This window comes from Notolepis coatsorum, assembly GCF_963971535.1.
Source record: "Notolepis coatsorum genome assembly, chromosome: 9".
In the NCBI taxonomy this organism is placed as follows: domain Eukaryota; kingdom Metazoa; phylum Chordata; class Actinopteri; order Aulopiformes; family Paralepididae; genus Notolepis; species Notolepis coatsorum.
The window spans coordinates 102,467,718-102,492,788 of NC_140173.1; the positions used below are offsets into that span (position 1 = coordinate 102,467,718).

Genomic DNA, 25,071 nt, shown 5'->3' on the forward strand with positions numbered 1-25,071 from the left:
TCGAATGGGCGTGCGTGTATGTATAATATTGATCATCTAGCGTTTATTTGAAAACTATTCATAAATAGGCCGACAAATATCAACGTTCTGGAATATTCCAGTAAAAGACGATTATCATAGAATGGCCCAGAATGGACTGTCTTTTACCTCAAAACGGGTGCTTTTCAAAATGCTCTCAAACGGAAATGAAGCGATAAAAAACCAATCTGCCTTGACAGCACTGACTGGAAAAGGATTCTTTGATAAGCGACGGGCAGATTAGACACATAGCCATAATTTAAAACATAGATTAGGCGATATTAACGATAACATTGGCGCCGATGGTGGCATTCAAGCGCTAACTCTGGCGCCACCTCGTGGCACTGAAAGTGTTAACATGTGATGTCCCTATCAAATAAACTATCAAATCAAACTACTGCTACAAAAGTAACAGTCACTTAACTTTAGCTTTTACCCCTTTTATGCATACAATGCCTATGTTTTGGCTGTGTTGCTCTTCTAGAGAAATAATCCTTTCAGGGTTCCTTATTGAAATACTGTACACCTCCAGTACAGAAACATTGTTTATGAGTTTGCGTGTCAGGTAGACCATTGATTGACAGTCGAGTCTGCCAATTACGTCACACCGCTTGCACTCCGGCCGTCCGGCGCTGCAGCTGGACCCTATTGCCCACCTCTGCTGTTCATAACGCTAGCCAAGTTAGCTGTACACGCATACACAGTGGGCCAGTTACTTTGGTGTAGGGGTGTAACAATGCATCGATCCTAAGGGGAAAATTCATCGATTTGAAAATGTTAGAATCGATTATCGCAATTTGAATGTGTACACAGTGTTATGTTGTTATCATGTCCGTTACAGTCAACACAACGGCATACGCTACTGCATCAACGTTATGATTAACAAAGCAAGGCATTCGTTTTGTTGCATTAACGTTATATTACTATTGCTATCGCTAAATCTAGGTGTTCTAAAATATATTGCTATTAGTAAGACTAGAAGTTACATGTCTCTGGAAACTCTCGCATATCGCAATGGTGGCGTTTCAGGAAGTAAACAAGCCAAATGAGAGCTTCCGATTGGTCATTTGCTTTCTTTCTCATGAAACCAGTCACGTCACTCTACTGTGATTGGACCGTTGGCTTGAGTGCAATGTGGGACTTGTAGTTTTTTAACGATTCTCACGGCGGATGAAAAAAAAGACGAGAGAGGCTGTAATCTGTACTCGCACAGCGTGCGCGTAATTGATTTTTACGGTTCGCACACATATTTTTAGGGGCATATACGAGCAATTTGGTCGCACTGTAGAGCCCTGCCATGAGATGAGATACTTGGTACTCAGCACCACACTCTGAAACTAGCTCTCTAGGTGGTATCAGATGAGATTTCAAAGAGTTCTTCCAAGAGTTTGGATGGAGATGTGTCAGGAAGCTTTGTCTCAATGTTGTCTGTAAAGGTTTTTTTATCCAGAGTAACTTGGTGATCCTTTTCTGTGTTTTATTAAATAATGATTTTCAGATTTTGAGAAATGGTATTTTCATGGAGAACAGTGCAGCTGCAACAGATAGCACTTTAGTGATAATTTTCTGTAATCTTTTTTTTTAATATAAATCTCAAGGCCCCCCCTGTCATGCCTCTGCGCCCCCCACTTTGAGAAACACTGCTGTAGCACATGCGACATATACTGTATCTCGCACTGTACAGCCCTGGCTTGAAGTGCCTTCTTGCGTACGATACGGTCAAGCTGCTCCCACAACAGCTCAATGGGGTTGAGATCTGGTGACTGCGCTGGCCACTCCATTACAGACAGAATACCAGCTGCCTGCTTCTTCCCTAAATAGTTCTTGCATAATTTCGAGGTGTGCTTTGGGTCATTGTCCTGTTGTAGGAGGAAATTGGCTCCAACCAAGCACTGTCCACAGGGTATGGCATGGTGTTGCAAAATTGAGTCATAGCCTTCCTTATACAAAATCCCTTTTACCTTGTACAAATCTACCACTTTACCAGCACCAAAGCAGCCCCAGACCATCACATTACCTCCACCATGCTTGACAGATTGTGTCAGGCACTCTTCCAGCATCTTTTCACTTGTTCTGCGTCTCACAAATGTTCTTCTGTGTGATCCAAACACCTCAAACTTCTATTCGTCTGTCCATAACACTTTTTTCCAATCTTCCTCTGTCCAATGTCTGTGTTCTTTTGCCCATATTAATCTTTTCCTTTTATTGGCCAGTCTCAGATATGGCTTTTTCTTTGCCACTCTGCCTAGAAGGCCAGCATCCCGGAGTCGCCTCTTCACTGTAGACGTTGACACTGGCGTTTTGCGGGTACCATTTAATGAAGCTGCCAGTTCAGGACCTGTGAGGCGTCTATTTCTCAAACTAGAAACTCTAATGTACTTGTCTTCTTGCTCAGATGTGCACTGGGGCCTGCCACTTCTCTCTCTACTCTGATTAGAGCCTGTTTGTGCTGTTCTCTGAAGGGAGTAGTACTGTTGTAGGAAATGTTCAGTTTCTTGGCAATTTCTCTCATGGAATAGCCCTTCATCATTTCTAAGAACAAGAATAGACTGTCGAGTTTCATATGAAAGTTCTCTTTTTCTTGCCATTTTGAGAGTATGATCGAACCCACACATGTTTGCTCCAGATACTCAACTAGCTCAAAGGAAGGCCAGTTGTATAGCTTCTCTAACCAGCAAACCCGTTTTCAGCTGTGCTAACGTAATTGCACAAGGGTTTTCAAGGTTTTTCGAATAATCCATTCGCTTTCTAACTCGATTAGCAAACACAATGTACCATTAGAACACTGGAGTGATGGTTGCTGGAAAAGGGCCTCTATACACCTATGTAGATATTCCATTAAAAACCAGACGTTTGCAGCTAGAATAGTCATTTACCACATTAACAATGTATAGAGTGTATTTCAGATTCTTTTAATGTTATCTTCATTGGGGGGAAAAAACAGTGCTTTTCTTTAAAAAATAAGGACATTTCTAAGTGACTCCAAACTTTTGAATGGTATATAGCAGTTTTGTGACTTTTGCCCCTCCCTACTCAGGAGGTAGAGGGGTTGTCTGGTAATCTGAAGGTTTATGTCCCCTCCCTACTCAGGAGGTAGAGTGGTTGTCTGGTAATCTGAAGGTTTATGTCCCAGCCTAGAAATCATATTCTACAGATCTGTCCATCATTACAGAAATTCTAATATTTTCTCACTCCCCTCCTCCTCATCTCTATTCATCAGAGCTTCAAGGAGGCCCTTGAAGTGTTGGAGGGGATATGAGGGGAGGGGAAGGGAGAGGAGAGGAGGTGATAACACATGGTGGGGCACCTGCCCTCTTCACCCTCTACTGAATAAGGCATGACCCAGTTTGGAGACCACCCTCATCTCTCCCTCTCTGCCAAGTCCACACACACACACACACACACACACTATAGACCAGGTGCTATAGACCAGGTTTTACTTTCAGTCTCAACTCCCCTCAGTGTGTTTGGATGGTGCTATAGACCAGGGCCCTCATTCATCAACGTGTCTTACGCACAGATTTGTGCTTACCCTGTGCGTACGATCATTTCTAAGCAAAGAGTGGGATTCATCAATTTCAACTTGAACTTGACTTTGTGCTTATGTCTACGCACAGCTCTGAGCACACTTAGCTGACGCCCAGTGGTAGAATATCGTTACTACGCACAAGCGCTCCTCAGTACATGCATTCGTTCCAACGCGGAAATAAAGACACTGGCGCGTGTTCTGTATGACCCCCGTAATTCATTATAGTTCATTGTAAAATAGCAACAATAGTGTAATTATGGTCAAAAGAAAACCCTATAAATAGCATTTGGAATAATAGATCTTTCTCTCAGAATGATTGCAGCATGGTTTATATAGCGTTATCGCCGTTATCGGAATATACGGGGTGTACTGACTGACTGCGCTCCGCGTAGCTCAACTGATTGATTGATTGATTGAAAAGTTTATTAACAGATTGCAGAATGGGTACAGTACAGTACAGCTCAATACATACAATTGTTAAGAGGATGCAGACCTAGGGCGGTTAGGTGGCCGAGCGGAGATTGCGTTCGTCACCAGCCCCGGAGCTGAGCTGGATTTGCCTGTTCGAATCCAGCTCACAGCTCCGGGGTTGTCACCAGCTTGGCTGGCCGTCTGCACTGATACAATTGGCTGTATCAGAGGGTGGGAGAAGCTGGCGGGGTGGGTCCGGGTCGTTGTAAACAGCGACTCCTACAGTTCGGTCGGGGCGCCTGCTAAGCGCGGATTGGACGTGAGGGGGATAGTGTGGTCCTCCCACACGCTACGCCCTCTCAATGAGAATCCGCGCTGCCAGGTGAAAAGAAGCGGTGATTGGCTGGACGTGTGTCGGAGGAAGCACGTGGTAGCCTCCACTCTCCCAGATGATCTGACTGTGGGGGGTAAGTGCGCAGCGACCAGGAAGGGACTGGGAATTGGCATACGACTAACATTGGGATGGGAGAAAATCAAAGGAAAAATGGAGGGGGAAAAAGACCAAAAAAAAAAAAGAAAAAAAAAAAAAAAAAGAGGATGCAGACCTGAGAAAGACTTTCGTCTTGTTTCCATCAGGGTCCCCCATTTTCAATTCATCATAATAGTTATTATTTTGCGCACAGACCGCAGAAACACGGGAACGTTTTGATTATATTTAAAAGGCTTTACGTTAAACGAAACAAGTGGAATTTCGAAGCTGTAAGCAGAATACAAGTCATAGGAACACCCACGATATAGTGTTCTTCCCCCTTTTTACTGTATAAGAAAGAATAAAAAACGCATTGCAATGACACCAGATAGTGGACAGACTATGTATATGATGGGATTCAAGTTCGCGTTTTTGTTGATCATAGGCATACTGTCAGAGTATGATATCTTAATCAAACATTCTAGAACATTTGTCGTCACAGATCATGTCCTAATAGAACATAGGCTATGGCATGGTCCATCGTGATATTGTGTGGACTGTTATTACTGTACCGGTACCACCCATTGTGACAACAGCCTTGTGAGTCCCGCACACAAACATGATGGGATTCAAGTTCATGTATTGAAAGGCAGGCTACATCATACATGCAGTGAGATTCATTGTTCTTGTATATGCTCTCGTATTATTGTTTATATAGGCTACCCAATACTGACATCAAAATAGATTGTAGTATGCCTCTAGAAATCATATGCAGCAGGTAGAAAATTGATGGAAAATCCATCGCGATTTGGAATAAAATTGAGGAGAACCTTAATCCCTGGGTATTAATCAAACAACACGGGAAAAGGCAGTCATATTCCAGCACGGTCTTTATTAGTGTTTGCGCTGCCCAGGCAGCAATGGTTAATAGATATCATATCCGACATCACCGTTCTCATAACACGCTTCCCTCGGCTTAGTCCATTTTTCCACATTTCATGGGGGTATTCCATTACCGTATATGGTTAATCGGGGCGGTTCTGGTATGCAAATACTTAAAACAGTGCACGAGCTCAAACGTAGGATCAAAGTCATATTCATCATGACAGGTGTGCGTAGAACCTGCGTACGCACATGTGGTGAATCCCGATTTTCCTGTGCGTGCACTGATTCTACATTCTGTGCTTACGTGTGAAAATAGAACATATTCTACGTCCACGTTGATGAATGAGGGCCCTGGTTTTACTTTCAGTCTCAACTCCCCTCAGTGTGTATGTGTGGATGGTGCTTTAGACCAGGTTTTACTTTCAGTCTCAGACCAGCTGAGAGCAATTGTACCTTTGTCCTGTGAACTGGCACACAATGTACATGGAGTCTTTAAAGCGTATATTATTGACTTGTAATTATTCAACTCAGCAATCATTTTATTGCAACTATTTAAGTGAAAATTCTATGCATTTTTTATATGGAATAAGAAAAGGTGTTTTCTTTTAGATATACAAATTTGACTGTGCTGCTGAGTAATTTAATATAGTAACTTTAAATTTGACAAACTTGATTGACAAAGGTTGGAGATCAAGGTTTTAAACTCTGCAACAGAGGGGAGAACCTCCAGCTTTAAGGACTGTTGGAGTTAATTCCATAAGCTAGAGGGGCATCATAGCTAAAAGCATATTTACCCTGTTCAGAGCAAACTCTGGGGACCTTAAGGACCAGCCAGTCACTAAAACCGGTTCCATAGGTTCCAAGAATCCATTCCAATAATGATATATAGTATAAGGAGGTAGCTTACCAATAATGATGTAGTATAAGGATGTATCTTACCAATAATGATGTAATATAAGGAGGTATCTTACCAATAATGATGTAGTATAAGGAGGTAGCTTACCAATAATGATGTAGTATAAGGAGGTAGCTTTCCAATAATGATGTAGTATAAGGAGGTAGCTTACCAATAATGATGTACCGGTAGTATAAGGAGGTAGCTTATCAATAATGATGTAGTATAAGGAGGTAGCTTACCAATAATTATCTAGTATAAGGAGGTAACTTACCAATAATGATGTAGTATAAGGAGGTAGCTTACCAATAATTATCTAGTATAAGGAGGTAGCTTACCAATAAGGAGGTAGTTTACCAATAAGGGCCTTAAAAATGAACAAATACCAGTGTTTGTTGCGCCTCCATCAGCGAGGACCAACCAACCTTCTCAAAGGATACAGTGATGAGTGTCGTATCTATCATTAGTGATGAATCATTGCAGATGCATTTCATATATCTATGCATCACAGCGATGACTTCTTTCATTCTTAATGGATTACATCACCAAACACAGAGCTGTTCTAGATGAAGCAGATGATGACATCACGACGGGCCCTGGAGACATGGAACAGCACACAGTGTTCAAAAGCAATCATTAAATATTCAACTGCTACTATATCAGTTCTAACGCACTGAGTGTTAGTAGTGAGTAACACTACTGTCTACAAGAGGTCCACACCAGGATCTCAACAATAAAGGCTCAGTCAGTAGGGCTGCACGATTTTGGGAAATAATCTAATTGTGATTTTTCTGACAGATATTGCGATTGCGATTAAATTTGCGATTATATATAAAAAAAAAAATTAAGCAGCCCCACAGAGGTTTATTGTAAAATGCGGCTTGCATCTGGCCTACGCGGTGGGTCTTTTCGGGACACCGAGCCTGAAAATTGTTCTTTTTACCTGGGAATCGATACTGGTACCCAACGGTACCTTTTTTTTCTGTACTTTACTCTCCCTCTCTGAAGTCTAAACTTCACAACACACAATCTAAAACCCCTTACCTCCCTCTCCCAAACTTCCTGGTTAAATAAATGGAAGCAAAAAAAAAATTATTTTGCGATTTTAATATTTAAAATCGATTAATCGTTCAGCCCTACCAGTCAGTGATCCAAGTGTAAAACAATGTGAAGCCCCACCACCAAAAATAACAAATAGTAGTAGTTTTATTCAGTCATCACATGCAATACAATATGCACTATCATTCCAGACTATGAATAAGGTCAACAGTCTTTGTTTTGGCAGTGATTGTACATTAGACAGTTGGTGCACATGAGCTTTTAATTGTATTTGCAATATTTTGTGGCTGCAAAATGTTTGTTTATGTTGGTAATATTTGTTAACAGTAAAGTAATCGAATTTACAATGGAAGTTCCAAGTAGCTTATTTTCCATTTACCGATCAATCTCTTGAAGAATGTGCATCAATATACTCCACGTTGATACTGTCAGAAAATTTTAATTGGGACTTTAAGAACAGTGTTTCCTCCAGGTTCTGAACGATATGGAGAGCATATCATATTGATTATTGTGCTTATTTAGCAGATGCTGCAATATAACCTTCATTATCATGTTGGATGGTCTAGTCTTAACACGTTGGCTGCAAGCTAGCCTAGCTTAGCACAAATGAATAGAAGCAGATATGGATCAGCTATACTAGAGTTTGTATCTGCTTCCATTAATTTGTGCTAAGCTAGGCTAGCTTGCACAAAAAAATTGCTTTTCATTTATCTATTTATTTAACTGTATTAAACAATATAAAACGAATTGGCCATAATTGACTGAGCAAACTAATGCTTACTGCTGTAACCTACTAATAACACTTAAGTAAATCTGAAGATTATTATATAGCAGATGCCTTGGAGGATAAGTCGTGGACAACTGTAGCGTGTGCTTGTTTATACATAACCCCTTTCATGACTGTGATGCTTGAATACAGGGGCAGGGCTTGCATCACAGTCATGAAAGGGGAGCCCTAGTTTATACAGAGCTGGTGGTATGACTTGCTGGCTGAAATATGGAATGAATGAATGAATGAAAACTTTATTTAACAGATTGCAGAATGTGTACAATACAGTACGGCTCAATACACACAATTGTTAAGGGGATGCAGACGAGAGAAAGACGTTTGTCTTGTTTACATCAGGGTCCCCCTAATGACGAGAGGGAACTAGGTAGCGGGCTATATTACTTTTAACATGTGCTTAAACCCAGTGTTCTCGACAACGGAGTATGGTCGCAGATCTGCTGCTATAAAAACACATATGGCGTTTGTTATTGCTTTGGCCCGGTGTGAATTAATAACGAGATGCTGCTTGAATGCAACGGATTGCAACGGGGAGCTGGGTTTGCACTAGCATATGTTTCTTCCGTGTACCAGACAGTGATATTCACATTCGGGTGATGCCGTTTCAAATGCGTGATAAAGTTTGCAATAAAGTTGAACAATAACTGGCTTGTCAGTTAGTATTGACTCGCCATACTAAGGCTAATATGCTATGCTGGATTACAGCTCTCGTTCAGTGTAGCTGCGCGCTGCGTGGAATGAACAAACAACATCCGGTTAGTTGTGCACGTTATATTAGGGCCGGGGGGATTTAAGTTCCGCAAAAAAAGGTTCCATACCGTTGCAATCGCTCGGTGCACAGCCCGTACTGTACCGGAGGACCACATTGAGGCGGTACAGTACGTATCCGCGTACCGTTACACCCCTAATATACGCACTGTACCGGAAAACTGACTATTTAGATGTGAGGACAGGAAGCCGAGATTATAAACAATATTCAAACATTTGTAAGTAGTTATTGTTGCGATCATTCTTTCTTCCCCAAACTACCCTGTACAGCTTTTAAGTTTATAATCTACATTTCATAAACCTAATGATTATGGGCTTGAGGGGGTGTGTCTCCTGGACTCAGTCTAACCCCCCAGACACACATGGATGCTGAAGGGCATCCGCTTCCCTGTGGCAGCGATGTTAACAGGCCTCTGTCCTCAGCGGACGTGTCTGGCTCACAGAGAGGGGCAGAGAAAATCCACGTCTAAGCTATTTTCTCGGCGCAACCGGACGCAGACTCCATAGAAACACTCTGGGAGATTCACTCGCAAGCGCCCCCAGAATACATTGAAAAAAAAACCTGCGCTCTGTGTGTTTTATTTAGAGCCTCTCGCATCTGTCCGTTCTGCCTCCATTCTGTCTCCGTTCTGCCTCCCGTTCTGTCTCCGTTCTGTCTCCGTTCTGCCTCCCGTTCTGTCTCCGTTCTGCCTCCCGTTCTGCCTCCCGTTCTGTCTCCATTCTGCCTCCCGTTCTGTCTCCATTGTGTGTGTGTGTGCGCGTGCGTGTGCGTGTGTGTGTGTGTGTGTGTGTGTGTGTAATCTGTTCTTATTTACAGAGAGGGATTAATGTGAGAGGCTGTGTGATTGTGGAGTTGTGATTTGTCGTCCTTTGCTCTTCTCTTCAAGACGAGGCCAATGAGAATGAGGCTCCCGGGTCACTGACCAATCAGCTGTCCTGGAAACAGGGTCGCCAGCTCCTCAGACAGTGAGTATGATATAATAGAACTATAATAGAACTCTTTGGTATAAACACTGTTGGTTTTACTGCTCCTCAGACAGTGAGTATGATAGAATAGAACTATAATAGAACTCTTTGGTATAAACACTGTGTTGGTTTTACTGCTCCTCAGACAGTGAGTATGATATAATGGAACTATAATAGAACTCTTTGGTATAAACACTGTGTTGGTGTTACTGCTCCTCAGACAGTGAGTATGATATAATATAACTATAATAGAACTCTTTGGTATAAACACTGTTGGTTGTACTGCTCCTCAGACAGTGAGTATGATAGAATAGAACTATAATAGAACTCTTTGGTATAAACACTGTTGGTTTTACTGCTCCTCAGACAGTGAGTATGATAGAATAGAACTATAATAGAACTCTTTGGTATAAACACTGTTGGTTTTACTGCTCCTCAGACAGTGAGTATGATCTAATAGAACTATAATAGAACTCTTTGGTATAAACACTGTGTTGGTTTTACTGCTCCTCAGACAGTGAGTATGATAGAATAGAACTATAATAGAACTATTTGGTATAAACACTGTTGGTTTTACTGCTCCTCAGACAGTGAGTATTATAGAATAGAACTATAATAGAACTCTTTGGTATAAACACTGTTGGTTTTACTGCTCCTCAGACAGTGAGTATGATAGAATAGAACTATAATAGAACTCTTTGGTATAAACACTGTGTTGGTTTTACTGCTCCTCAGACAGTGAGTATGATAGAATAGAACTATAATAGAACTCTTTGGTATAAACACTGTGTTGGTTTTACTGCTCCTCAGACAGTGAGTATGATAGAATAGAACTATAATAGGACTCTTTGGTATAAACACTGTTGGTTTTACTGCTCCTCAGACAGTGAGTATGATAGAATAAAACTATAATAGAACTATTTGGTGTGATATATAGGTGAAACTAGGGTTACCACATTTTACAAATGTATGCTCAATATCTTTACTTTACTTTACACTGGCTTACTTTGATATTTAACACTTTGAGTGCCACGCGTATTGCTTATCCTTACCCCTAGAATGCCAGCCTTATAGTTGTTTCCGCGGTTGTTTCACTATGTTTGCGAAGCTGTGTGTGTGTTCTGTATTACAGCTGTGGAGACATGGTGTGGCTCATTTTGACAAACGTTAATTGTAGTGCAAGATGGGAATAATAGTTTGTTTCCACACGCTGTAGTTTGTAGTTTATTACACGCTAAACATCGCGCATTTCCAAGATAATCCAATCTTTTTTCATAGATCGCGAGATAAAATGCGTTATGTGTAATAAGCCCAAACCTGTCCGGTTGATCCCATGAAACCCCAAATACTCCCAAATCAAAGGTATATAACATGTATACTTCACAAAATCATCAACATGTTTGCCGACCATGTTTTTCGTCCGGTGAAACACCGAACTGTGATCGTTTGAAAAACACGTTTCAGATTCGGTAAAATAGACATATAATGTACCTTACCTTAGCCAGAAGGTATTCCAACAAGAATAATTCCAAGTGATCGCATCGCCATTGCAATTACCAGTGTATATGTCTATACACGTTCCGATGGTCAAATACGCTTATGCAACGGACTTCCGAGGCGAGCAATGTGAATTTCTGTTCCAGCAGGAGGAGGGGCCACTAACCAAGGAGAAATGAAAGTGGGGCTGACTATCAACCCCAAGCCATTGCAGTTCAGACACGGACGATACTGCCACCTGGTGATAGTTGATCAGCATTGCAGTTCTAATGTGTGGGGACGTGCCAAAATGATGCAGATCGCTCTGTAGAGCGGGGATCAAAGTAAAAAGATCAAGCGATCCAAAAACGTAATGTCGTTTTTGGCACTCAACGCTTGTCGAGCAAAAGCGTAATATGTCGTTTTTGGCACTGAAAGTGTTAACGTTGAATATTAACACATTGGTTGCCAGCCGGATATGACGATTTATCGCTTGGATGCCACCACGTTAATCAATGGGAGGACGAGCACATTTGAGAACGCATAAACTATATCTTAAATTATGGCTATGTGTCTAATACACCTGTCGCTTATCAATGACTTGCTTGCAGTCAACATGTACGAAACGGATTGTTTTTTCATCATTACATTTCAGTTTTATACCGTTTTGAATAAGAGTATAGTTTCGGAGAGTTCTAGTAATTTCAGAGAAATTCTGCGAAAATAGCCATTTACTGGAATACACAAAACATGTTTTCATTTTCCGGCTGATTTATGAATAGTTTTCAAATAAATGCTAGATTATCGAGCGTATTTGTGTTCTTATGCACGATACAAAAGCGAGCTGAAAAATAATTTATTCGTGCCGCGCTCAGCGCCTAAAGCCACACACACACACACACACACACACACACACATGCACGCATAATCCAAGCTGCTCCCAGCTTCGCCAGTGAATTTGGTAACCCGACACTGCTTGCCAGAGATGGGAAAACCCTGGACCGGAGTTTTTCTCTGATGCACTTTTTCACTCAATCCAATCCAATGATGTGCATTACCATCCGGGAGACGATAGGGGGCGGTATTTGCTCTTTTCGAGCTCAGAGCCATTCCCAATGATAATGTCAGGCTGGACGGATGAAAAATGAATGGATATCGCTAATAAAAGAAATAACGATTAAATAATGAGAATTGGTAACCAACGCATGGCGGCCAATAACGAAAAATCTCGTTGTCGGCAACCAATGTGTTAAGCTTGTATTGCCAAATTTAGATTATGAATAAAATGTTGAAGCTTGTAAAGGCATGATGACAAGCGGACAGAACAAATGAACAACCTCGCACTCTGCACTGGGCCGTTTCTCCCTTCCCCTTTACTACAGGTGTCCCGAAACAAAACCATGAATGAATGATATGTTTGTAACACAGCAGGGTCATTACAATAGGCTGAAAATGTTCAGCCCAATAATGTTAACCAATGGAAAGACACACACACATACACACACACACCACACCAACTTTCTCCTGTGGACTTTCAGTCACAGTTGATCAGAGAAAAAAAAGACTAATGCACTACATACTTTTCCCACACTGATCATCTGAGCTCCTCTCCAGTCGAGCTGCTGTGGTGTTTAAATCCGGTGGCAAGCCTATGTGGAACTAAGTATAACTTAATAGAAAATTATTATATTTAATCATTATTATTAGTATAATTATTATAAATATATAATAATAATTATAAATAAGTCATTCCTGTTGTACCAAACTCATACCGAACCCTGACCCCAAAACCGAGGTACGTACCGAACCGTGGCTTCTGTGTACCGTTACACCCCTAGTTATGACATATACTGTATTGTCATAGGTGAACATCATCAGGTCTACAGTAGTAGGTGCTGGATTAATTGATTGATTGATTGATTTGATTTGACAATCAAAATTACATACAATACCGGTACACAACATGTACAGCCATCACATATAATCTAAAATCGTCAAGGATTAAAACACAATAAAACCTTACGGTTTATTTTCATTGTGGTCCTCACAATGGAGAAGATGACTACCGGTAGTATGCACCATGCACAAATAAGACATATAATACAATACAAAAAATGCAATAACACAAACAAACACAAAGTCTACAGCACACCCCCATATATCATCATCCTGCATGACTAAGCCATGTCTTCATATCTTTTTTTTTTTTTTTTTAATTCTTTCTGAGAAAATAATTTTTATGGACACTGGCAGTTTGTTATACTCACAGGCTGCAGAGTACCGAAAGGTACTTTTCCCTTTGTACAGGATCAGACCTGTACAATTAATCACATGTATTTATTTAAATACAAACTTATTTTTTATCAGAGGGAACACTTCCTAAACTAGACATAGTGATGCTGTGCTGTTGGCAGTCAGAGGATATCCTTCATTATTCAAAGTGTTTGCACCTCATTTGCAAATCCACATTCCCCCATTTTTATCAACAAATAAATTGTATTTGATAAATGCACCTCATAACACACTCACTTGTGTGTTTCTAAGCTTGTCTCAGCAGTGTTGGTCTCTCAGGGATTCTCTCTAAATGTCCACTTTCATTTTCTACTCTTGGAAATGGTCAGCAATCCATTCCTCATGTAAATATGTAAGATTTGTAAATTGTGCATGAGCAGTTTAAGTGTCTCTGTCTGAGAAACATCGGACCTGGTGTTGCGAGATGTATGATAAGTATCGCATTTGTACAATAATTTTGCCCTCTGTACGATGTGTACGATCAATAATGGCCAAAAGTCCCATAATGTACGATCATTTGATAATTTTGTGTCACTTAGTAGTTGTAAACAGTGACTGAACAGGAAGGTGAGGACAGGGGAGAGACTAGGAGGAGGTCGCTGGTGGAACAGTCAGAAAGTAAACATAGCCAGCAAACGCCTATTTGTCTTCTTGGTCATTAGATTAGATTAAAATGTATTGTCATCGTACAGCATAGGTACTGTACAACGAAAATATGTTGGCATCTAACCAGAGTGCAAAGGTAACAGTAAAGTGCATTAACAATATACAATGTACAAGTGATAAAATGTCATTATTATATTAGGTGTAACTGAGGGGTACAATTCCCTGACTGTATTACTAGATATGATACTTACTACCACTACCTTTGTACTTAATATTCGGCCACCCAGTACACGGCATAAATATATTATGATGAACACTGTCACGTAGATGAAACGGATCCAACACAAATGTACGAATTAGAAATAGGTCTTTATTTCTACACAGCGATGGTGTGTAGAGCAAGCACTTAATCAAATCAATCACATTTATGAATGGAAATTAGTATGCACTTTTATGGCAAGAGTATTCGTCGGTATATCAATAGAGAATGTCCAATCTCTGAAGGCGCAGGTGGTACATATACGACCTGGAATAGTTTAAGGAATAACAGCAATGATACTTTAATGATTATATACTGGATACGCTAGGGGGGGTTAATCCGGTCGCTTGTAAGCCGACAGGAGTAGGGAGGGGGGGGGGGGTAGAATCCGGCTGCCTCATCCGGCCAAGGGTATCCCAGGTGAACCCACTGTAGTGCCGTTCAATGCGCCGGCGATCCTTGGACCACAGATGAAAGCAGGTGGACTCTTTGTGGGCCGGCGTCATCCGGTCCACGGAGGAGAGACGTGAAGCGACCTCGTCTTGCAGAGCGTCTCCTCACCTTGCGTCCTCTCCAGGGGGGGGGGTTCCAACACACGGCAGTGTCGGGGGTCTTTATCCATGGAATAATCAAAGTATACAAAGCATAATCCGTGCCTGGGAAGGCGGGCTGTCGTCGGTAGAATAATCCGGTATACAGGTCCACTCGCTCGTCGGCTCTGGGGCTCCTCGGGTGCAGCTTCACGTGGGGTCAACCACCCTGGATAAGCAGCCAGTTCTCTGCCCGAAACGATGGGGTACTGACTACGGTAGTATTCTCACCGCACGAAGCACTATATATTAACAGACTATTATTAGCTTAATAGACTACGTCCAACTCGACGATATAGTGCCAAATATGACTATTCAAATATTAATATACACGATGTCTCAATACCGATGGTAGGCGAACTTGGCCTTACTCCCACACGTGGCGTCGCGGGGAGGCTTTACGTCTGTGACTCTATTGGAGGGTAAGAAACTGGACTGAAAAGGAAGTCCTACTTTAGTAGCGCAGTATATATACGCACTATGAACAAATAGTCCCATTAGTGGTGCGGTAGTCAGATTCCTACGCGGAACTAGGACTTGTTCGTACATGTGGAGCGGTACGTTTGAACTGGGTCTGAGGGGTATGGCAGCCTGGCACCAAGGTCTCGACCAATAGTAGAATGGAGACTATTATGGGATGTTCAGTAGGCTAGAATGGATATTCAATGCATATTGTACAAGGAATATACAAGGGATATCAGGGAATATTAGAGAATATACAAATACAATTAAATATATATATATAAATAAATATATATATTCGGTTTAATCTGGCCCTTCACAACAGCCACCCCCTGATTGGTCCCAGACCTAATCAGTTAAACAGAGACAGATTAATCGCGTTGTCTATTTACACATAAGGGTTTGCTGTAGGGGTCAGTCAACTTCACAAAGTCATAGGGTTATAGGGTCATGGTCATCATCGATTGTGTCTGGGAGTCGGGGCAGTTCTATGAGCCTCGCCACGGGACGTGTGTAAGTGCGACCCTGGACGAGCACTTCAGCTGCTCGGACCTTGCCGTCGGCACCGGTGATCACTTTGCTTACGCGGCCGGCCGGCCACATAGCTCTGGGCAGTGATTGATCAATAATCATGACGACTGTTCCTTCTGTCAAATTGTCTCTCTCCTTTACCCACTTCTGGCGGGTCTGTAGAGACGGTAGGTAGTGCAGTAGGAAATTGCTCCAAAACTTGTCGGCTAATACTTGGCTGTACCTCCACATTCGTCGGCCGTTCGCTTCTTCAGGCCGGTACATTGTCTGGGGTAATGCAGGATCTAGCCGCCCCATCAGGAGTGTGTTGGGGGTAACTGGGTCGATATCCGCCACATCACTGGAGACATATCCGAGGGGCTTCGAGTTAAGTACTCCCTCAATCTCCGTGAGGACTGTCATTAGGACTTCTTCCGCCACAGTCTGGGCCCCAAGTACTGCGTACAGGGCTGTCTTTATGGAGCGCACTTCTCGTTCCCAAGTGCCACCGAAGTGGGGTGCGTTTGGGGGGTTGAATTGGAAATCAACCTGTGCTGGAGCGAGGTGGGTCTTAAGTTCTGGGCCCATAGCTTGGAAGCTCTCTCTCAGCTCTCTTTCGCCGCCTTTGAAGTTTGTCCCATGATCGGACAATAGGGTAGACGGTCTTCCTTTCCGTGATGTGAATCTACGGAAGGCCATAAGGAATGAGTCTGTGCTCATGGTCGGGAGAAGCTCGATGTGTATCGCTCTGGTGGTCATGCATTTGAATACAATACCCCACCGCTTCTCGGTTCCTCTTCCTTTCTTTATGTGCAGCGGGCCAAAGCAGTCCATACCCGTTGAGTGGAATGGCTTGTCACCGATTCGGAGGCGACATGGAGCAGGGGTGTACAGTGCGACATATATCTCGCACGTGCTACAGCAACAGCTGTCTGTGCGATGGATGGATTTACTTCAGTAGCACTGGTGCGATAGGGATTCGGTTCATATAGATACTCTTATTTTGAAAATCCTGTAGCGGGTCTCATTTCTGCCCACGCGCAGCTCCAGCTAGGCTCCGAAAGCTAGCAACGTTCAGGTGCATATGATACTCTTATTTTGAAAAAACTCTTGTGACAACTCGACGAGTCGTATCCGCCCTATCCGTGCTTCTGCTAGAAGAGCAGCGCGTTGGTCGGTTGGTGCACGTTAACACCGGTTCCTGACAGGGAGCGAGCGAGCGAACTAGAGACGAAATCGCGCGCGACACTGTCCTGATATGAGGCGGCGCGTGTCCGAGTGTGTCTGTGTGTGTGTGTGTTACCTGGAAGCACACGTGGGGGGGGCCTGCGATTCTTGACCAATAAAAAGTGTTTAGGTGCGGGACTCGGCCGCGTAATCGCTCAACTAGAGACACAGCGAGCGAATATCTGAGGGGTGGACGACATCGCTGCTCAGTTCGCTGTCGCTCGCGGCAGGTCAGGATAGTCTGATTGAAACGAATACATTTTAATCATTTTCGCAATCACGCTCGCTCGCGTCGCTCCCTGTCAGGAAGGGGTGTACAGCAGTGTGCCTACACGTCCCGAAATAAGTCTGTGGTGTTTTTTCTTTCTCGCAACGGGTCAAATGCATCTACATGCTTTGCACCGTCGCCATTCCTTTATGCGCACATCGCCCGAAATTAACGTTTATGTACCATTACAATCACTACAACGTTAGCAAGCTAACAAGCTAATCCTGATCAGAGGGCGCAGAGCCAGCAGACACAGTGTGGAAAGGGAAATGGGGGGCACTCTCTCCCCTTCCCTGTGTGTGTGTGTGCGTGCGTGCGTTTGGAAAGACGATGAAGTCACTAGTCAGGACTCAGGACAGGAGTATATTATAGTAAACTGAGGATGGACAGATAATGATGATATTCAAATACAAGTTTCGAGAGGAGTGGAAGTTTGAAGACAGACTAGACTACAATATGATGCGGGGGTGGTGAGTTGAAACAGTGTGTGTGAATGAATGAATGAAAAACTTTATTTAACAGATTGCAGAATGGGTACAGTACGGCTCAATACACACAATTGTTAAGGGGATGCAGACCAGAGAAAGACGTTTGTCTTGTTTACATCAGGGTCCCCCATTGTGTGTGTGTGTGTGTCCCAACCGACCCCACTTCTATGTTTCAATAAATTATTTGCATTTAAAACTATTAACGCTGACTCATTCCTTCAGTCCACTCAAAATTATGCTAATATTCCTTATGTTGTTTATGATATTAATTTAAAATAGCATATGAGAGTATCATAGTAATAATAACACATGGCGATATACTAAATGACAGCCAAACATGGCACTGCAACTAAATAACACAAATACAATAGGCACATTTGTGACTGTTACAAATATAACACGTTTTATACTTGTGCTACAAGATTTTGGCCTGTGCTACAAAACTATCAACCTCTGTAGCACCAGTGCTATGTGCAAAAAAAGTTAACGTACAGCCCTGCATGGAGGAAGGTCAGCCATCCTTGGTATGCTGGGCTGCGCGCGCCACTTGCGGCAGTCTAGACATGTTCGCTGGAAGCGTCGTACCGCCTCTCTTCCTTGTAGGATCCAGTAACGACGTCTGATTTCCGCGAAGACTCTTTCTGCTCCTGCGTGATGTACATCCTCATCGTATTTCTTTATAATCAGCTCTGTGACCTTGTGTCGGCTGTTCAATACGATCGGGTATTTAATGTCATCCGGTAGATTGGGGGCTCTGCGTAGGCGACCACCCACTCTGATGAGGGTATGAGCGTCGCTCTCGGGGGCCAGATGAATTAATCTGCTGTCGGATGGGACGGGCTTTCCTCCCTGTAGACAGGCCAATTCATCGGGGAACGAGTCTCTGGGCTCGCTGCAGTAGAAGCAATTCTGCTTCCTCGTAGTTAGCTGCTGACATATCAGCGGGGGACTTGCACTCCGGGTGGTACCGCAGGAATGTTCTTTGTTGTGCACTCTCTATGGACGTGCAATCGTCTATGTTAGGGTCGGTGGAGGCTACGGTGCTCAATCCACAGAACACAGACTTCTTATTTTCCACCTCCTCTGGACTTGCTTCCCTCGGGATAGGCATGGGCCACTGTCCTTCCGGGAGTCTTAGGAATGCGGGGCCGTCACTGTAGACATTGCGCCGGGTGAGGTCATCCAGGGGCATCCCCCGGGTGATGACGTCAGCTGGGTTCTGTTTTGTATCAACGTAGCGCCACTCTGTTTCTCCGGTTAACTCTTCGGTTAAGTCTTGAATCTCGGTGACTCTGACTCCCACGAAGACTTTGTACTTGCATGAGTCCGATTTGATCCAGGCGAGTACTGTCGTGGAATCTGACCACAGGATTGTTCTAGACACCGGTATGGTGAGCTCACGTTGGATGAGCGTGGCTAGGTGCGCTCCGGCTAGGGCTGCGCAGAGCTCTAGACGTGGGATAGATTGTTGCTTGCGTGGGGCTATTCTTGAGCGGGCAAGGACAAATGCTGTGTAGATCTCTCCCCCCTTCTCTTGGGCCCGCAAGTAGGCTACTGATCCGTATGCGACCTCTGAGGCTTCACTGAAGACGTGTAAATCCATTTTACATGTCTCTGGCCTCACCGTGGGTGGGAAGTAGCTTCGGCGCATATTAACGCCTGGGAGTGAGTGGAGCTCCATCTCCCACTCTCTCCAGGTGGATGCAAGGTGTGCGGGAATGGGGTCGTCCCAGCCCTGGTCCTTGTCCCACAATGCTCGTACAATAATTTTTGCCCTGGTGGTGTACGGTAGAATACATCCTAGCGGGTCATATTGTCGGGCGAGTGTTGTGTACACACTCCGTCTGGTGGTCGGCGCCGCCGCCGGCCTTCCCTGCTCCGTAGTCAGGGGCCTGTGTCTGTAGTGAAGCGAATCTGCTTTGAATCGCCACACCAATCCCAGGGTCATCTCCTGGGCTTCTCCCGGGATTGTAGCCATCCAGGTCTCGCTGCTGGCTGCCTTGTCCTCGGAGGAGAGGCTGCGCAGTACTTGCGGATCGCTGCTGGCCCACTGCCTGAGATCAAAGCCGCCTTTGATCAATGAGGCGCGGAGTTTAATCAGGAGAGCCTCGGCTTCTTCCTGGGTTGAAAGGCTTTGTAGACAGTTGTCTACGTAGAAGCTGTTCTTTACGCTGTGTCGGACCTCTTCGTCCGCTGCTGGGTCCTCTGCTACATGTTTCTGTAGTGCAAATGTAGCACAGCAGGGGCTGCACGTCGTTCCGAAGGGGAGGACTTCCCATTGGTAGATGGCTGGGTGCTCATCTCCTGGCTTCTCTCTCCATAGGAACCGTAACAGGGGCTTGTCCGCCTCTACTAATCTCACCTGCAGGAACATTCCTTTAATGTCCCCGCTGATGGCCACCTTTTCCTGGCGGAAGCGGAGTAGAACGCCGAGTAGGGAGGGGCCGAGTGTGGGACCGAGCAGTAACTCTTTATTCAGATTTTGGGATCCGAGCTGGTAGCTGCAGTTAAATACTATGCGGTCTTTACCGTTGTGATGGACCTTGTGGTGAGGCACGTACCACGATTCGGTGGTCTGGTCAGCCTCTTTAATGTCCATCTTTGTGACGTGTCCCGCTGTGATGAGCTTCTCAATCTCAGCGCGGTATACACTCTCTTGGGCGGGGTTCTTGGCTAAGCGCCGCTCCGTGTTCAGCAGGTACCGTTCTGTGGCGTCTGTCTTGGCGTGGAAAGTAGGCATTCCTTCTCGCCGCAGGAGTGGCGTGGCGTATCTCAACACGCCGTTGACCGGGACTCTCTTGGTCCCTGTCTCGAGGAGGTGAATGGCATAAAAAATGTCATCTTTAGAGCGAATGTCTTTCTTTCCGTTCTTAAAGGGCATTTGTTCCAAGGTCCATAGCCGCTCTACGTGTTGCAGGAGTGCGGTTTCTCCCTCTGTGACTCGGGAGTGGAGACATCTAGTGGCTGTACTTCGGTTGAGAGATTTGGCGAGCGGGCCTTGGAGAGTCCATCCCAAACGGGTCTCGACTGCTGCAGGACAGCCTCGGGGTCCGGTATGAACCCGGTCTATCGGGACAATGAGGTCTGCATGGTCGGAGCCTATCAACAGGGTCGGCATAGCATTGTCTATGAGCGGGATCTTGCGCAGATGTGCATATTTCTCCATCAGCTTGGCGACGGGGTATGTGTACCGCGACAGTCCTATTTCTTGGCTGGTGAAAGCGTCTGTAATCTGGTACCGTCGCTCAGGCTGGCCGCTTGCTGCGATAGAGAATGAGACATTCTCACCCTTTATCGTCTTCAAATCTCGTCTTATTGTCCGAATTGTCATTTGGGTTTCGCTTCCCCGCAGCCCTAGCTGGGCCGCAGCGGAGGCGAGCAGCAGGGTCTTCTCTGACCCGTCATCGAGGACGGCGTAAGTGTCCAGGACTTTATTCTGGTAGCTTAGTGTCACACGCACTACTTTTAGGAGTACTCGGGCTCCACTGCTGCTGGCGGGATCGATGTACATGACGCTCGCTTTGCGGCTGGATGGTGCGGGTGAAGGGCGCCGTCTGTTACTGTCGTGAAGTATGTCCAGATGGGCTCCATCGCACTTGGTGCACCTTTTCTTTAAGCGGCATTCGGCTGCCATGTGTGAGCGCGCACAGCGAAAACAGCGCTTGTTGGACTTTATCCATTGACTTGCTTCCTCCGCGTTCAGCTTGGGGAAGGAGTCACATTGCGCTAGCCAGTGTTCTTTCTCACAGTAGGGGCACACTATCTTCCACTTCTCCGTTCTGGAGGGGGTACTGTGGCTCCTGCTGCTCGGTACTGACTCCGATTGGTGCATCACAGTCACCGATCTTCTTCCATCATTTAGTCGTCTGGTTCCTTCTCTGGAGCCAGGGGTGCTCCGTCCGAATGTATCTAGCCGTAGGCTGCTGACTTCTCTCGCCAGGAAGTCTGCTAGATCGAGGAGGTTCGGTTCGGGGCCATTCGGGTCTCGGTGGTCCCTCTGTCGCCTAAAACGCTCCTGTCGAGCGGGCGGCAGCTTCTCCAAGATCCTTTCCACATTTGAGTTGGCGTAAAGTTCATGCCTCCCCTTCTCTCTCTGCGCTCCCAACATCCCTACCAGGGACTGCACTCTGATGGACAGGTCGTCCAGTGCTCGATTGTCTATTGCTGGGGGTAAGCGGTCGATGTGTCGGATCTCCTGGATCACGTAATCCCATATGCGCCCATACCTCTGGTCCAATGCTACCAGCGCTGCTGTGTATGGGGTGGTGGAAGTCGCGTAGGCGAGCGCTATATTATGTGCGCGGGGTACCTTTAAGTGCTTCAGTAGGATGGCGTATTTGTGGCGTTCATCCAATACATCCACCAACATGGTCTCCAGACACATGCGGAGTTCTGTATACTGGGCCCGGTTCTCTTGGGTGAAGTCGGGTACCATAGGCGTGCCAATGTATGACGCTGACTGTGGATACATCGGCGAGCGTTGGGGGAGAGGCCTCCTAGGCGAGTCTCCTCCCGCTCCTTGGTATGGGCTGGTACCGGCAGTGTACCATGGCCCGCTTGTCCAGGTGCTGTTCCTCGGTGCGGGTCGTGCGTCGTGCTCACCCGTGTATAGAGTCGGGGGTCTGTAGCGCAGCTCCGCGGGAGTATAGCCTGGGCTGTACCGGACCTCCTGGTCCGGTAGAGTACTGTGCTGTCGTCGGGCGTGGTTCTCCTCCTCTTCCTCTTCGTCTTCAGTTAGGTCATCCAGTGCTTGTAGTCTCTGGTTTAGCCTCTCCACAGGATATGCTGCTCCTTCCCGGTTGCTAGGTCTCGCTTGGACCGGTGGGGGGAGGTGGTCTGTGGAGGGTATAGACCTCGTCTGTTGGTCAAGTTCAGGGTTGTTTACTCGGCTAGGGGATGCCGCCCTGGAGGTGTGTCTAGACGAGTTCCTGGAGCCTCTGGCGGAGGGAGAGGGTGTTGTCCGTCTGATCAGCTGTTCTATTAGTTGCGCTTGCTGTCTGTCGCGCTCTGCGTCCCGTAGAGCACCAGCAGCTGCTCGCTGGCTGTCTGCTCGGTCTCGGGCCACATTCTCTTCTCTCTGAATGCGTCTTAGTTCTAGACGTATATGCTCTTCTTCGCTCCGCTGCTGGATCTGCAGTCGGTCGCGTTCAGCAGCGGCGTTCAGGCTGATGAGGAAGGCCTGCTGTAGGGTCCTCTCTGCCTCGCTGGGAGAAGGCGGTTGTATAGGGGAGCCTTCCCTCGGGGTACTCCTTGCGGAGCCTTGGAGCTCTATCTCCACGGTGCTCTCCCCGTCTTCTTCCGTGCCGAGTTCTCTCTCGGTGGCGTTGTATTCCTCCCGGGACTCATCGGGGACTACTTCTTCAGTACTGGCGGGGTGTGAAGTCATGTCTGGTTCCCACTGGTCCCCACCGTGAACTTGGTCAGTTACATTAGAGCCCGTAGGGGCCTCTATGGTCGGGGTAGTCTGGGCGTTGGGGTTAGACATACTTTTACTTTCTAGTTTTACCGCGTTTACTGTTAGTAGAAGACTAGGTTGTTGACTGACAGCGTAAGCCTCTAAGTACTGAGGGAGCCGTCGTTCGCGCTGCGGGCGTTGGTTAGGAGGATCGTTTCGTGGAGTGTTCATCATAGGCCATTTCAATATTAATAACACTATATTAATATTACACTAATTACCCTCCGGCTCGAAGGACCAATTGTAACTGAGGGGTACAATTCCCTGACTGTATTACTAGATATGATACTTACTACCACTACCTTTGTACTTAATATTCGGCCACCCAGTACACGGCATAAATATATTATGATGAACACTGTCACGTAGATGAAACGGATCCAACACAAATGTACGAATTAGAAATAGGTCTTTATTTCTACACAGCGATGGTGTGTAGAGCAAGCACTTAATCAAATCAATCACATTTATGAATGGAAATTAGTATGCACTTTTATGGCAAGAGTATTCGTCGGTATATCAATAGAGAATGTCCAATCTCTGAAGGCGCAGGTGGTACATATACGACCTGGAATAGTTTAAGGAATAACAGCAATGATACTTTAATGATTATATACTGGATACGCTAGGGGGGGTTAATCCGGTCGCTTGTAAGCCGACAGGAGTAGGAAGGGGGGGGGGGTAGAATCCGGCTGCCTCATCCGGCCAAGGGTATCCCAGGTGAACCCACTGTAGTGCCGTTCAATGCGCCGGCGATCCTTGGACCACAGATGAAAGCAGGTGGACTCTTTGTGGGCCGGCGTCATCCGGTCCACGGAGGAGAGACGTGAAGCGACCTCGTCTTGCAGAGCGTCTCCTCACCTTGCGTCCTCTCCAGGGGGGGGGGGTTCCAACACACGGCAGTGTCGGGGGTCTTTATCCATGGAATAATCAAAGTATACAAAGCATAATCCGTGCCTGGGAAGGCGGGCTGTCGTCGGTAGAATAATCCGGTATACAGGTCCACTCGCTCGTCGGCTCTGGGGCTCCTCGGGTGCAGCTTCACGTGGGGTCAACCACCCTGGATAAGCAGCCAGTTCTCTGCCCGAAACGATGGGGTACTGACTACGGTAGTATTCTCACCGCACGAAGCACTATATATTAACAGACTATTATTAGCTTAATAGACTACGTCCAACTCGACGATATAGTGCCAAATATGACTATTCAAATATTAATATACACGATGTCTCAATACCGATGGTAGGCGAACTTGGCCTTACTCCCACACGTGGCGTTGCGGGGAGGCTTTACGTCTGTGACTCTATTGGAGGGTAAGAAACTGGACTGAAAAGGAAGTCCTACTTTAGTAGCGCAGTATATATACGCACTATGAACAAATAGTCCCATTAGTGGTGCGGTAGTCAGATTCCTACGCGGAACTAGGACTTGTTCGTACATGTGGAGCGGTACGTTTGAACTGGGTCTGAGGGGTATGGCAGCCTGGCACCAAGGTCTCGACCAATAGTAGAATGGAGACTATTATGGGATGTTCAGTAGGCTAGAATGGATATTCAATGCATATTGTACAAGGAATATACAAGGGATATCAGGGAATATTAGAGAATATACAAATACAATTAAATATATATATATAAATAAATATATATAT

General features: G+C 45.3%; 1 protein-coding gene across 1 annotated transcript in view; it reads left to right on the forward strand.

Annotated features, from left to right (window-relative positions):
- Positions 1-25,071, forward strand: part of strn (striatin, calmodulin binding protein) — a 284,127-nt gene that overhangs the window by 168,046 nt on the left and 91,010 nt on the right. The window contains exon 4 of the mRNA XM_084321683.1: positions 9,709-9,787. Within this exon, the coding sequence (XP_084177809.1) occupies positions 9,709-9,787 (79 nt within the window). The remainder of the gene's footprint in view (positions 1-9,708; positions 9,788-25,071) is intronic.